A 15,396-nucleotide genomic window follows, 5' to 3' on the forward strand; every position below is an offset into this window, starting at 1 on the left:
GCATCTATGTTCATTAAGGATATGGGTCTATAGTTTTCTGTTTTGGTTGTATCATTGCCTAGCTTTGGAATTAGAGTGATGCTGGCTTCATAGAAGGAATTTGGAAACTCTCCCTCCATTTCTTTCTTTTTGAATAAGTTAAGTAGTATTAGATGTAGATCTTCTTTAAATGTCTGATAGAATTCTGCTGTAAATCCATCTGGTGCTGTGTTTTTTTTAGTTGGGAGGTTTTTTATTAGTGTTTCAATTTCTTTTTGTGTTATGGGTCTGTTTAAGCTGTTAATCTCTTCTTGGTTTAGTTTTGGTGGTTCCCATGCCTTTAGATATCTGTCCATTTCTTTTAGGTTTTCAAATTTAGTAGCATATAGGTTTTTAAAGTATTCCCTTATAATGTTCTGTATCTTTCTGGTGTGTGTTCTGATGTATCCCCTTTCATCTCTGATTTTGTTGATTTGGCGGTACTCTCTCTTTCTTTTGGTTAACTGGGCTAGTGGTCTGTCAATCTTGTTTCTCTTTTTAAAGAACCAGCTCTTGGATTCATTGATTCATTGTATTGTTTTCTTTGTTTTGATTTCATTAATTTCTGCTCTGATTTTTTTTTCTTGTCTGCTCGGTTTGGGTTTGATTTGTTGTTGCTTTTCAAGTGTGTTGAGTTGCAATGTTAAGTAATTTATTTGTGTTCTTTCCGATTTTTTGATGTAGGCACTTAGAGCTATAAACTTCCCTCTAAGGACAGCTTTCAGCATGTCCCAGAGGTTCTGTTGTGTTGTACTGTCCTTTTTGTTTAGTTCCAGCAATACTTTTATTTCTTTCTTAATTTCTCTTTTGACCCACTCATCATTCAGGAGTGTGTTGTTTAATTTCCATGTGTTCATGTGGTGATTATGGCTTCTTCCGGTGTTGATTGTAAGCTTTATTGCATTGTGGTCTGATAGAATGCATGGAATTATTTCAATCTTTTTGTATTTGTTGAGGTTTGTTTTGTGCCCCAGTATATGGTCGATTTTGGAGAAGGTTCCATGGGGTGCTGAGTAGGTAGCATGTCCTTTGGGGCTTGGGTGGAATACTCGGTAGATGTCTGTTAAGTCCATTTGATATATGGTATTGTTTAATTCAGATGTCTCTCTGTTAATTCTGCCCATGGTTGACCTATCTAATGGAGACAGTGGGGTACTGAAGTCCCCTACTATTAATGAGTTGGGATTAATCTGGGTCTTAAAGTCCTGTAGTATTGTTTTTATGAAGTTGGGTCCACCTGAGTTTGGTGAATATATGTTCATGATTGTAATATCTTCTTGATTTATTGCTCCTTTGTTCAGAATGCAGTGGCTCTCTCTATCTCTTCTGATTAGTTTTAGTTAAAGTATATTTTGTCAGCTATTAGAATTGCTACACCTGCTTTTTTCTTAGTACCATTTGCTTGGTATATTTTTTTCCATCCTTTCACTTTAAGATAGTGTCCGTCCTTGAAAGTGAGATGAGATTTTTGCAGGCAACAAAAAGATGGGTTTTGTTTCTCAATCCATTCACCCAGTCTGTGTCTTCTGACTGGGGAGTTCAGTCCGTTAATATTTAAAGTTATTAATGAAGGATGAGTATTGAATCCTGTCATTTTTATTTCTGTTTACATTCTTGATACAGCTGTACTTTTCCACAGTTATACCTTCACTGATTTTCTTTCTGAAACCCATTGGGCATAGTCATTCCTTTCTTCAGCTCTTTGTATTGCTTTCAGAACTCTCTGAAGGGCTAGTTTTCTGGACATGAATTCCTTTAGTCTGTTTATGTCATAGAAGATTTTTCTTTCCCCTTCGACTATAATCGACATTTTGGCTGGGTATAGTAATCTGTGTTGGCATCTGTGGTCATTTAAAATTGGGAATACTTTGGTCCAGGCTCTTTTGGCTTTCATAGTTTGCACTGAAAAGTCAGCTGTAATCCTAATGGGTTTTCCTTTATATTTTCTCTTTTGCAGCTTTCAGTATTGTCTCTTTGTTTTATATGTTTAGTGTTTTTACTATGATGTCCCGTGGAGAGTTTCTTTTCTGGTCCTGTCTGTTTGGTGTTCAATATGCTCCTTGTATTTGTATGGGCACACCTTTCTTTAATTAAGGGAAATTTTCTTCCACGATTCTGTTGAAGATTTGGTCCATGCCATTATCTTGGGATTCTTCTCCTTCCTGTATGCCTATGATTCGTAAGTTTGGTCTTTTTATGGTGTCACACAATTCCTGTATAGTCCATTCTTGTGATTTCTTGAATTTTTCATCATCATTGCTTGAGTGGTCTAGTTCATCCACTTTATCTTCCAGTCTTGATACTCTGTTTTCAATTTCATTCATCCTATTGGTGAGACTTTCTCCTGTCGTTTCTAATTGGTTTACTGAGTGTTTCACTTCCTTCTTCATTTCAGCCTGAGTATTCTTCAATATTTCTAACTGTGGCTAGATAGTTCATAGGCTCTGGGGGTGAACATACTACAAATATTCTGCTAAATGGACATAGAATTAAAATGACTCCTAAATATTAGTGCCTCTCTCAGCCCTCATCGAGCTTTTACTTGCAGTAGAAGGCAATTAACAGAGACTTAAAACTGGTGAATAACTGGAGTGCTCAGTCCTAAATGGGACATTTATATCATACTCCTTCCAAGACTCAGGGATCTTTGAGGAAGAGGGATGAAAAGATTTTAAGAGCCAGATATCGTGGATGACTGCAAGGAAATAGTGTTTTCCAGAGAGTAGAACAGTTATACATATGAACTCACAGCAACTATGGCAGCATGCATAAGACCTGCACAAACTCAAGCCAGACCAAAAAAATCTCAGCATGGAGAAGAGGAAGTAGGCGAGAAATCCCAGCCCTAGCTGAGGGACTATTGACATTTAATAGCTGCTGGGAGAGAAAATGTCAGTTTTCTTTAAGGATGTTACTCCCCAGTAGGTTAATCATGATCTAGGGCAGGCTACAGCTGAGTATTTGGGCAACACAAATTAGACTTGATTGGGCACATGTGGGTGGACAGGGAGCTGGGGTGGATCTGGAAAGAGTGGGGGAGGATATAATTAAAATACATTATATGAAATTATCAAAGAATTAATGAAATGTTTTTTGGTCCTGTGAGTCTTAGATGTAGAGGTTGCATTGTAGATGTCTCACTTAGGCCTGGGCAATTCATAGACAATGTCCATGTGTGACCAGTTGTGGTACTTGGTAATAGTCTCTGACTAGTGCAAAATGAGCTTCTTTGATGAGTGGTGACTGGGATATTTGTCTTTAAATATAAGGATGCATATTTTGCACATAGCAAGAAATCACATTAGCCTAGCAATGTGACTGTCTTGGGGTTTTCTCTAAGACCTGTGACCACTCCAGCCATGTGTATTAGGTTATGTTTACATTACCACACTTGAGTTTCCTCCCTGTGAGTGGGTATTTAGTCAAATTAGGTAGCTGTTGATTGCCCCCAAGATAAGAGTGTCACTACTGCACCAATGACATATGCTGTGCTGGCCACTGATGTGGTTATTTAGTCTTGAAGCAGGGATAATGAAGAGGACACTAATGAATCTCTCGGTTCTCAATAATGAAGCTTCCTCATGTAGCAGAGGGCCATGAACACAAAAGGTCACAAATAGCCAAAGGGTAGAGACCAAGCATCTGCTGAATGCTGGCCCTTGGACAGGATCCCATTATTAAACTTCACCCACCCAAGGCTCAGGGACCATCACAGAAGAAGGGGCAGAAAGACTGTAAGAGCCAGGGAGAAGGTGCATGACCATATGGAAACGGAGTCCTACAAGCTCCTGGGTACCTGCTCATATGATTCTATGGCAATGGTGTCAGCATACACAGGTCCCATGCAAACTCAGGCAAACAATAACCAAGCATAAAACTCAGAAAATGAATAGCAGACCTCAATCTTATCTGAAGGAATGTTAGCAACTGATTGCTGCTAGATGAGGAAGAGCTGATCTTCCTAAAACAAGGGACTCTAGATAGGTTCACTAGACTTAGTGGATGGAGTTGCACTGGGGAACGGCTGGAGACACTGACAACCCAGTGGGCCTTAACAGGGCTCCAGTGGTGGGGGGTAGAGGGGCTATGGCAGGCTGCCAGTGAGGATGGGGGTATAAAGATGACTAAGCCTTTAATTCCAGCACTAGCAGGCAAGTCTCTGTGAGTTCAAGCCCAGCTGGGGCTACAGAGAGACCCTGTCTCAAAAAGACCAAAAAAAAAAAAAAAAAAAAAAAAAAAAAAAAAACAAGGTGACTATAAAGATGTTTACTACAGTGCTGACTGCAACAGCAAAGAATTTATAAAAGTTTACATTTCTTGGGAATGTTTTTCCAATGTGGCATATTCATGGAACAAGAGACTAATCAGAAGTTACTATTACTATGTACTGTGTACATTATAGAAAAATATACTGTTATACAATTTATGTAGCTTCAATAAACATCCTATACTGTTTATAGTTATTTAGATTAAGGATAGATTGGAGGAACTATAGGCATATCAGTTTAACTAATGATATTTAAGTAATATGCAAATATGATAAAATATGAATAAGACAATATATTATTAATTACATATAGTTATTAGATACAGCTTTTTGGTCTCTGTTCTCATGTATTTCAGAATTTCCTCAAATGAGAAATATAAAAGAAACATAAAAACAATTTTGCTTAGTCTTAAGGTTTTCAAGAAAGATTGAGTGTATATGTAGAGATTAGCAAGGTACTGACTTAAGACCACGCACAGCTGGACCATATTTTGGCATGAGCCTTCTTCCAAGAATGTGGACACCTGATTGTAACTACTTTATTAGTTATTGCTTTTCTATGAGGCTCTGAGAACTAATAAGAGAAACAGTCACTTTTCTTTTTCTAGCCTCTAGCCCTAACATTCTTTTCTAAAACTCTCTTTTACCTTCTCAAAGAAAAAATCATTTAATCAATTGATAGAAGAGGAGTTGTGGGTTTTCTCTCTAGATCACTGATTATCCACGGTGTGATTTGGTTTTCCCTGCCTGTGGAGGAACATTTGGCAATGTTTAGAGACATTTTTTATTATAATTAAGATGCTATTAGCATTTGGCATTTAGGTGTACAAACAGTGACCCTGATAAATATCCTGCAATACACAGGATAAGTCTTCACAGCAAAGGATTTTCTAGTTCAAAATGTCGATAGTGTAGAGACTAAGAAAACTTAACACTAGTTTCTAGAAGACAAATTGAATAAAAGCCCCATTCTTCTCAGCTGAAAAACTGTTTTTAATCTGATTGAGGTTCCTTCTTTATCTGGCACTACTTAGGGCTTCCATAGTAATAAATTTCTTTTAGCTGGATTAATGTAGTCATATTCCTTAAAACATACCAAGTATTCAACTCCACAAATAATTATTTTTAAAATGCATGATATTACAGCAATGTACTTCTTACCTCCTAAGATCACACTTAAAGATCTTCAATAGAGTCATTTATTCATTTGACTGTATTTAAAGTCCTTACTACATAAGAGTCACATATTGTGCTGTGATCTAGGGGTACAATGGTAAGCAGGGATGGATAAGGTCCCATACTAATTATAGCAGATTAAGAGCATAACAGAGAAGTCAAGAATTCATGCAATAATCACATAAACTAGTAACAGTCTGTAATTATGGATCAGAGCCATGAAAAATATGTGTAACAGATACATGAATAAGGGAGATTTGACCTAATAGTCACAGAAGGAAGAGAAGGCTCCCTTTAAGGAGGCAACGACTAAGACAACATCTGAAAGATACCTAACTATTAATTATAAAAATAAAGAAGTAGCTGGATGGAGGGAGATGTACATGCAAAGACCCCGAGGGAAAGAAAATGTAGTGAGTACACAGGAGTCAAAGATCACTTAACTTGAAGCAGATGAAACAAAAGTTCCAAAATTGCTGTGAAAATGACAAAGAAGCCACAGACATATGTTCCTACCTCGATGCCAGTGTGTCACATGGCGATCCTTTTCTCTTATGCGAGTCTGGGTTTGCAGGGTCCGATGAACTGTCCCCAAGGCCACTCATGTTGAAAAACTTCACACCTAGATAGGAAAGGTAAGAGTAAGAAATCTCTTATGACCTTTCTAAATAAACAAGGGGAGGGGAAGGGCCTTGTTATTCCAAAACAAAGAAAAGAACTTCTAAACAGTGAACAGATTACAGCCATCACAAAATCATCAGCATCTGAACCACAGGGTCATCAGCTACCCATTGCTGTTATTCCTTTCTATCTAAATCAGTAAAATAAAATTAATGATCTCCTATGAAGATGTACTGATCAACTAGGATGAAAATATGCTTACAACAGTTAGAGATATTTTACACTTTCATGTGTAAATATAAAAACTAGAATCTGAAAAATATATTTTATTTTATTATTTTAATATTCAGAATTATTCTTTTCAAAAAGATTTGAAACAATTTTACTTATGAGATTTTAAACTGATAGGAAAATAAGTGAAATTCATATGATTAAAGCATTAAACTGGATTTGGATTTTGAATTGTACTTTTCCACTCTGAATTGTGCTTATGCCATCTCGTGACAAAGATTAAAAAGTTTGGTTGATGTTAGGATCTTGGTATAGATGCCAGAAAACACAAAGTCATTCCCTCTAGCATGTCACTCAGGTCTTTCACACGTGCCAGTTAGTGACTGCCCTTAAAGATGCCTTCTGATCTGGCCCTCACCAACAACTACTCTGCAGAATCCCTAAGGAAACACAGAACTCTATCCTTGATCTTACGTTTATCTTTTGGACTTCAATAGTGTTAAATACCTACTCTTCTTCACTCCACTCACCCTCATAAAAGGAGGGAGGAAAAAATGTAGGAGAAACTCTCATTAAATGGGAAAACTTTCAGCTTTTCTTTAAATTCCAAATTATTAAACAACATAGCACTGTATGTTAGCAACCATGTTTGGGAATGCTTACCATGAAGAAATGTTGGAATCTATGACAAGCATTCACACAGCTTTAATAGATATATATATCTGAGTTAATCCTTCTTCTAGTTCTAAAATTCACTTCTAAAGACCAAAGACTGTCATAGTCTTCTTAGTGTATAAATAATCCCTAAAATTTTAATCATAAGATTATTTAATATAGCCAAAAGGACACATTTCTAGTTTCTCCATACTATAGGTTTTCTAAAATATCTAACTCTAAGATTTTCTTTCAATTTAATTTTCATTTTATGTGTATGAGTGTTTTGAGTGTTTTACCTGCATGTGTCTGTGTACCACATGCATGCATGAGTGGTGCAAACAGATGCCAGAGAGGGTGTAGGATTTTCAGGAACTGGAGTTACAGTTCTGGGCTGCCAGGTGAACTGAACTCAGGTCCTATGCAAAAGCAGCAATTGCTCCTAATGGTGGAGTCATCTCTCCAGTCCTCTTTTTTCTTTGTTTCTTTCTTCCTTTCTCTCTCTGTGTCACTCTCTCTTTAATACAGGGTCTCCCTATAGTCCCAGCTGGCCTGGAACTTGCTATGTAGACCAGGATAGCCTCAATCTTACAGACATCTTCCCCTGCTCCTGCCTCTGACTCTGCCTTCCAAAGTTGGGATTAAAGGCATGTGCCACCATACCCATCTCTCTTTTTCCTTTAGACAAGGTTTTACCATAGCAAACTCCAGCTGGCCTAGAATTAACTATACAACCCAGACTGGCCTCAAATGCCCAGTCCTCTTATCTTTGCCTCCAGAGTGCTGGGATTACAAATACGTACCACTATACCAGGTTAGAATTGCAAGCTTGCAAAGATTTTTTGAATTACTTTTTCTTGTTTACTTCTCATTTCTAATTTTTATTCTTTTCCTGCCAATTACTTCTTAATGACAGATTTTATACTGTCTCCTTCTTCAGTCTCAGATATAGTTATAATCCTATCTTGAAACTAAATATTTCATTCTAGGTTAACACAAGATCTTTTTGTTGTTTTGATCTTTCTGTCTGAAACAGGGTTTCACTATGTAACCCTGGCTGACCTGGAACTCATTTGGTAGACCAGGCTGACCTTGAACTCAAAGAGATCTGCCCACCTCTACTTTTACCTTCCTTCTCAGTTTCAGTCTTTTTACCTTCTAATATGTTTTGTAAACAACAGCAAAAGCATTCTTGTTCTAATGTCATTTTCAAGATATCACTTTTTTCATGAAAGTAACTGGATTCCCCAACTGGAGCATGAACAAAAGAAGCATGGGACAGAAGGAATTGTTTAAATTCTAATTTAACTATCCCTTGCCTGTCCTTCGTTCAAAGTATGTAATCTGTTTTTAAGCATATTTTCCCCCCATGTATTTTTTTGTACTTTGAGCCATTTTAGCCTCTTGCCATTATATGCCACGTGGAAGTGAATAACAGGATCTGTTTGTTTTCACTTCCTAAATCCATCCCTTCTTCATATTTTCCTTCGCCAACTTAAGGGGTTCAGGTTCTCTTCATCTCTCATTGGGCTACTAAAATAGTTTCACAAATGATCTTCCTGTTTCCAGTCTTATCTTCCTTAAATTGTCCATTGCAAAGTCTCCAGATTAGGCTACTGAAGGTAAGGCTGATCGCCACAATCATTTGCTTAAAACTCTTCACTAAATTCTCATTATTCACAAAATATCCACTTCCCTTCATATATACAATGTCGTTACCACTCACTTAGTATAGAATGTGGTGAATGCCAAATTAAATGCCTGTCCAACCAAGTGTTTACAGATAATATATGTATATTCTATGTATTATATAGTATACATACTATCTATATAGGAACAAATTACACATTATATATAATTTTAATATGTAAACATGTATTATAGATGCTAATTTTAGTTTCAACCTCAAAAAAATTCTTCAAAATATAATTCTTGGTAATATGCTATGTTCCCAGAAAAGGAAAGTATTAGTCAAAAAACTTTGACTTTAATGTGGGGAACACACCAATTTCAGTGAGCAAAAAATGCTTACTGAGCTTACTTCTAGGCCCTGGTTACCAGCTATGAATTTGCAAAATCATTATTCTTATAGAGTTTCATTCTATTTTGAGCAATGCAAATGATAAAATTTAAAATGATGTTACATAGCATATTTAAAAAGCTGATAAGTGCTCTGGAGAAAAATAAGACAAAAATAGAGATTTAATTATGTGGACATGAAGGAGAAGTGAGCAGTTAGGAAAGGTGGTCTATGAGAAAGACTGGGGGGAAGCAAGGGAACCAACTGTGACAATGCAGATGGGTAAGGGTGCTCCTGACAAGGGAGAGATGAAGGCTTTATGACAGACCATAACTGTTTGCTTTTTTTCTTTTTTTGGAGAAACATGGCTGAGAAATGGAGGAGGAGATGAAGTCAGAAGGATAAGGAGAGGCTGTAACAGGTAAGGCCTCACAAAGCTGAGAAAACCCAATGGTATTCTTAGTATGCATTCTGTCACTGAAACTCAAAAGAAGAATATCAGCTAATGTTTCTTGCTATATAGCCTTCAGCTTTACACATGCACTCGTGTGTGCGTGTGTGCGTGTGTGTGTGTGTGTGTGTGTGTGTGTGTGTATGCATTTTTCAGTAGGCTTTTGAGTGAATACATTTCCTTCTGGTTTTTCATACCACCTTGGCATTATTTATCTCTGTTCTCTCTCCCTCTGAATAATTGAGTGCAATGTACAGCTAAAGACTATATAACAGTGCCAGACAGGAGAAACTTCCCTTTGAGTTGTTCGGCAGGGTAGTCCAAGAGACTCCCAAAATAACACAGGCTATTGCCACAGCCCTTCATTGCCTCCTAGAACTTGAAGGTAACTTATTGCTGAAGACAGGACACACTTCAGACACAGAACTTAGAGCAATCAAGCTGGAACTGACCTAGAAGCCACCTCCCTGAAGACTAGCTCTCATGGCAGAGGATAAGCTGCCAAGGGAGAAAAACCAATCAATGGTCCTACCCAGCTGTGAAGCCTAATAACCACAACAATCATCACAGAAGTGAACTATCTCTACTAGTGCAGTAGTGGTACTACTACTACTACTACTACTACTACTACTACTACTACTACTATTTTATATTGGGGGTAACCAACAGCTATCTATTTGTACTTAAAGCCCACTCAATGGGAGGGAACTCATGTGTGGTACTGTAAACAGGCAAATACACATGGCTGGAGAGGTCATAGAGCCTAGAGAAAAACTTATGTCACATCCCTAGACAAACATAATTTCTTACTGTATGTTAGATATGTATCCTTACAGTTACAGACAAGTATACCTCTCACTACTCATCAAAGAAGCTTCCTTTTACAATAGATGAGACTACCACAGAGTTCTACAACTGGTCAAACAGAGAAAATGCATCTGTGAGATGTCCAACCCTAAGTGACATATCTACAATGCAACCTCTATACCTAAGGCTCAAGGAACATAGCAAAATGAGTCAGAGAGAACATTAATGCATCTCTCAACTCTCATCAGAGAAGCTTTCATGCAACAGAGAGTAATTAATACAGAAAGTAACAACTGGCCAAAATATAGAGAACAAGAGACTGCAGAGTGAATGTCCCTGGATAGGCTCAGGGACCACTGTGGAAGAGAGGGTGGAAAGATTGTAAAAGCCAGGAATGGTGGATGACCACAAGGAAACAGAGTTTTCCAGGCAGCTGGGAACTTGCTCATATGAACTTACAGCAATAGTGACAACACGCACAAGACCCACACAGACTCAAACCAGACAAAAACTGAGCAAAGAAGTGGGGAAATGGGTAAGAAGCCCCAACCTGAGCTGAGGAATTATTGGTAACTGATCACTACTGGGTGAAGGAGAGTTGGTCTTCTGTAAGGGAGTGACGCTAGATAGATTGACCAGGTGCCGGTGGATGAACTCACACTGAGAGACACAAACATTACTCGATAGGCCTTAAGATATATGATAGAATGCATGAAATCTGGTGGGGGAGGTATAGGGGAGGGTATAAATATGATTAAGATGTACTGTATGAAATGCATGCACAAAAATTCAATAAAAAATTTAAAAGAATGTCAGCTAAGAGAGCTATTACTGTAACTAATAAAATAGACAATCCTCTTTTCCTGTGGAGATTCACAGAAGCAGAAATAAGGCTATTCAAGTGCACAGAAGTAAAGATGTTACTTCATTTTCACACATGAGCAAATGTAAACAATCTACTAAAATGGGATTATGAAATAAATTCACAATCACCAAGTAGCAACTCTAAACTTTTCTACAAAAGTAGAAATAAAAGACAAAAGGAATTATAAACAAAGAAAATGAAATATACAACTTTAATATTTACACAAATCCAAAAGAAGTTTCCTAACTTCTACTTCAAGCTCAAGTACCACTTCTTATTTTCTTAGCTGCCTATTTTTATTACCTTTGGGGAAGTTATGTTATATTCATCTAGAAGTCTCATTCTCAAAAGTATTTCTATATGCTATTTCTCATGACAAGGTGCTATGTGTTATAATTCCTTTGTCTCGTCTCCCCTTCTAGACTGTGAACTTAAAAGGCAGTTACTAGAATTTACTATATATCTAATATCTAATGAAAGTATACATAAAAGATAGAAGAGCAAATTAAATAGATGATTTAAATGTACTATTTTAAATAATCTTTTAAAAACTTTTAAAGTATATTTAAGTTCTATAGTTAGATCTAAAAAAGATGTTTTTATATGTTTGAGTGTTTTATCTGTATGTGTGTAAGTGCACTTGTGTCATGCAATGCCTGTGAGGCCAGAAGAGGGCATATGATCCCCTGGAACTGGAGTTATGGGTAGTTGGTAGCCTCCATATGTGTTTCAGGGAACCAAACCTAGGTCCTCTGCAAGAACAGCAAGCACTTTTAACCACTGAGCCATCTCTCCAGCCCCAGTTAGATATTTTAAAGAACTTTTAATAAAGCTTTAAAATTCTTCACTTTAATTGGAAATGTGACCTGTCTTGTAATCCTTTTCCTACCTATAGTGAACAGAAAACAAATAAAAACCAACTTCTTGGTCTAGAAATTGGACAGTATCTCTATTCTAATTTTGAGAAGGTAAAGAGTTACTTTTTAATTTCATTTAATTTTTTGCATTAAAATATTTTATTAGCATTGTTTTCTTTAAGAAGTAACATGAGTACATTGAAAGATTTTGTATAGTTTGGGAAATCTGGAAAGGGTGTGAATGACAAACTTACATTATAGGAACGGTGACAATTTTCCCATTATTGTTGAAGCTTGGTAGCACAGTTTTGTCAGTAAACAACATTCAAAAATTATAATAGACGTATAGAATTTTGATTTTATATTCTAAGATCTAATTACATATTTTTAGTTTGAGGATTATATCAGTTTAGTTATTACAGTACTTTCTATTTTAAACTTCCCAGACTGTGATTTTTATCTCTAGAAGTTCAATTAGGACATAGGTGAAGACATATTGGGCTGTAGAAGAATAACAGAATTAATGGAAAACCTCTTGGTGTCTGTAATGGGAGAGGTCTAGCATCAAGGCCTGGATACTCAGACCAAAGTGCAGAGTGATGACCACGGTTGAGCCTCAGGGAAGGTGGGAGGTCTGTTCCAAAGAATTAAGTCCTCCCAAGATCAGAATCTGCAAATAATAAAGGCCTCTCCTGTTCCCAGCATAAGAGGCTAAGTGTCTGCTATGGAGAACCTGGGACCTCAGGGGAGGGGATGATGAAAAATGCAGTCACTCAGAGAAGATTGAAATGGCTGCCCAACATCAGGAAGTCCTCCATGCTCTACTCTGCTCCACTATCAGCCTACCCTTGAAGGAATGTGGAAAAGTGGCTCACAGTAGAGGTCTAAGCTTCAGGCTCATGTGAGAGGACCACAGCTCCAGGTTTATCAGAAGAGACAACAACTCTAGCTCACAAGAAGGGACCACTGATCCAGCTCCCAGGGCAGAACCACAGCTCCTGCTCATGTTGGGGGTGAACCACAGTTCCTGTTCAAAGGGGTGGAATACAGTTCTAGTTCACAAGAGGGGAACACAACTTCAGGCTCACAGGAGACTACAGTTTGAGCTCACAGGAGGGGACCACAATCCTAGATCACAGGAAGGGATAGCAGCTCCAGGTTCACAGGAAGGGACCATGACTCCAAGTCCACGGAAGGGAACCACAGCTCCATCTCACATGAGAGGACCACAACAAAACTCACAGGAGGGGATCACAGTGAATCTGCAGCTGTGGTCCCCTCCTGTGAGCAGGAGCTGTGGTCTATTTATTTATGTTGATGGTTTATTCTAAACATGTTGCTTTCCTGCCAATAAAATTTAACTTCTTTTTGATTGCTAAACCCACCTTCCAAGTTGATAGCTATCATTCTTTACATAATATCCATCTTATCTTTAAAGGTGGGTGTCAAGTGGGATGAAGAGGATTCATGGATATTGTTGCTGTTCTACTTCTTAAGCTTGGTAGTGTTTACACAAATGGGATCTATGTGAGATGACTCAAAAGTTATATGCTTGCCGGGCGTGGTGGCGCACGCCTTTAATCCCAGCACTTGGGAGGCAGAGGTGGGCGGATCTCTGTGAGTTCAACACTAGCCTGGTCTACATAGTGAGTTCCAGGACAGCTGGAGCTACAGGGAGACCCTGTCTCAAAAAAAGACCCCCTCAAAGTTATATGCTTAAAATTTGGGATTGTTCACTGACTGTTATAGCTCAATTGAAAAATTATTAATTTGAAGCAGCCTGCTTAGAAGTCTTTCCCTTACTGATTTGCAGTTTCTGATAATGCTCCATTTCTTCACTGAAGGTCATGGCTACATGTTATTCTACCTATAGTCAGCTATTGCTATCACCATGTTCATGGTTATATCGGTCAATTCACGAATTCTAAGAAAACAGCAACAACTTAAAAATGTCCAGATTCACACTATGTATATAGAAAATTATTGACCAGATCTATGTTAGAAATATATGAACCAAGTTTAGGGATAGTTGCATAGTTTTCTGCTGCCATTTTTCAATGCAGTTAAGAATTAGAGAGTAAAATATAATTGTAAAATATAATACCTAGGGCAGTTTCAAATTACATTAAAATGGTTCATAAAGTACTGCCTAGAAATTTTTGAACACTAACACATAGGAATATTAGCTCCTGTTTTACAATCACCTTGAAGCGTCCCAGACACAACACATACTTCCAAAAAATAATACTCAAAAGATAATAATTTTCCCTCAGTTTTATAGCAACAAAGCTCATAAAAAGTAAGGCTATAATTCCTACCTGGGAGACTTCTTTGTTCATAATGAGTCCTCAAAACAGATATGGTCAAATCTAGTGCTTCAGAGGGTAGCTTCTGGGAAAATGGAGTAATGATGTCCAAAGATGGCTTTAGTCTCTTCACGCTTATCACATTTAAGGTCAATTACACAAACAACTAAAACAAGGGAGAAGAAAAAAGCAAATGGGTTAGATTGTCATTTTACAATATTATTTTTCAAGAAATAGTAAAAGGTCAGAAGTGCTATGAAATGAAAGAAATGCAAATTTTAAAGTCAAATGGAAAGAAAAATTTCCAAAATACAATGGATGAAGATCTGAATTCATAGGCAAAGACCTTTCCGGTGATGTTATTTGAGACAGCTTGCTGCTAAAGTAATGCATAATTACATTCTGTTAAACATCTGATAAACCCCCTAAATGTCTTTAAAAAAATTTTTTTGCATTTGAGGAGGAAGCATGGAAATTTACATCATGTTAATTAGTAGAGGTGATAAACATTACCAGTGAAATCCACCTGATGACTTTATAGACACCAAGAATCCAAGTGCAACTGATTATGACTAGTAATAATCAGATACATACAGATTAGAGATGCATGAACCAACATCTCAGTGTTAGTAGCAGAAACAATGAGTCTTTCTGCAAGGAACAATATATTCTAAAATGAAGTGGAGATCTTTCTTTAAAGGTTAAAAACTCATTCAATTTTATGTCTTACAGGGTTTGTACTGAGCTCAATATTGTATAACTGTATTAATTCAACTGTGAAGCTAAAAATTTGCAGGTACTCTTGTTCTGGAGTGTGTTAAATATTTTAAAGCTGTAGTGAAATGCTTCTTCTAATCATGTAGTTATTAAACATTTTTTAAAAAATGATAAAAAATAATAATTCTTCAAAGCATAAAAATTTGCTCCTTAATAATTAGCAGATGTGAAAAACATTACCACTGAAACCTACCTGATGACTTTATATCCATGTCAGATGCCAAGGAGCTCAGAATGTAACCGACTGTGGCTAGTACTAATCAGATATATAGAGATTAGAAACGCATGTGCAAACAACTTAATGTCAGTTGCATTGAAAATGAATTTTTCTGTATGAAACTGTATT

At 37.1% G+C, this 15,396-nt stretch overlaps 1 protein-coding gene across 7 annotated transcripts in view; it reads right to left on the minus strand.

The window, feature by feature from the left end:
- Ncoa1 (nuclear receptor coactivator 1) overlaps positions 1 to 15,396 on the minus strand; it is a 306,946-nt gene that overhangs the window by 128,385 nt on the left and 163,165 nt on the right. For all 7 annotated transcript variants that reach the window (XM_029553833.1, XM_029553836.1, XM_029553826.1 and 4 more), the window contains 2 exons: positions 14,286 to 14,439; positions 5,978 to 6,083 (listed from right to left, as the gene is read on the minus strand). In XM_029553833.1, coding sequence (XP_029409693.1) covers positions 5,978 to 6,066 — 89 coding nt within the window. In that variant the 5' untranslated portion in view covers positions 6,067 to 6,083; positions 14,286 to 14,439. Of the gene's footprint in view, positions 1 to 5,977; positions 6,084 to 14,285; positions 14,440 to 15,396 lie in introns of those variants that run through there.

This window comes from Nannospalax galili, unplaced genomic scaffold (genome assembly GCF_000622305.1).
Source record: "Nannospalax galili isolate Female #2095 unplaced genomic scaffold, S.galili_v1.0 scaffold1191, whole genome shotgun sequence".
In the NCBI taxonomy this organism is placed as follows: Eukaryota; Metazoa; Chordata; class Mammalia; order Rodentia; family Spalacidae; genus Nannospalax; species Nannospalax galili.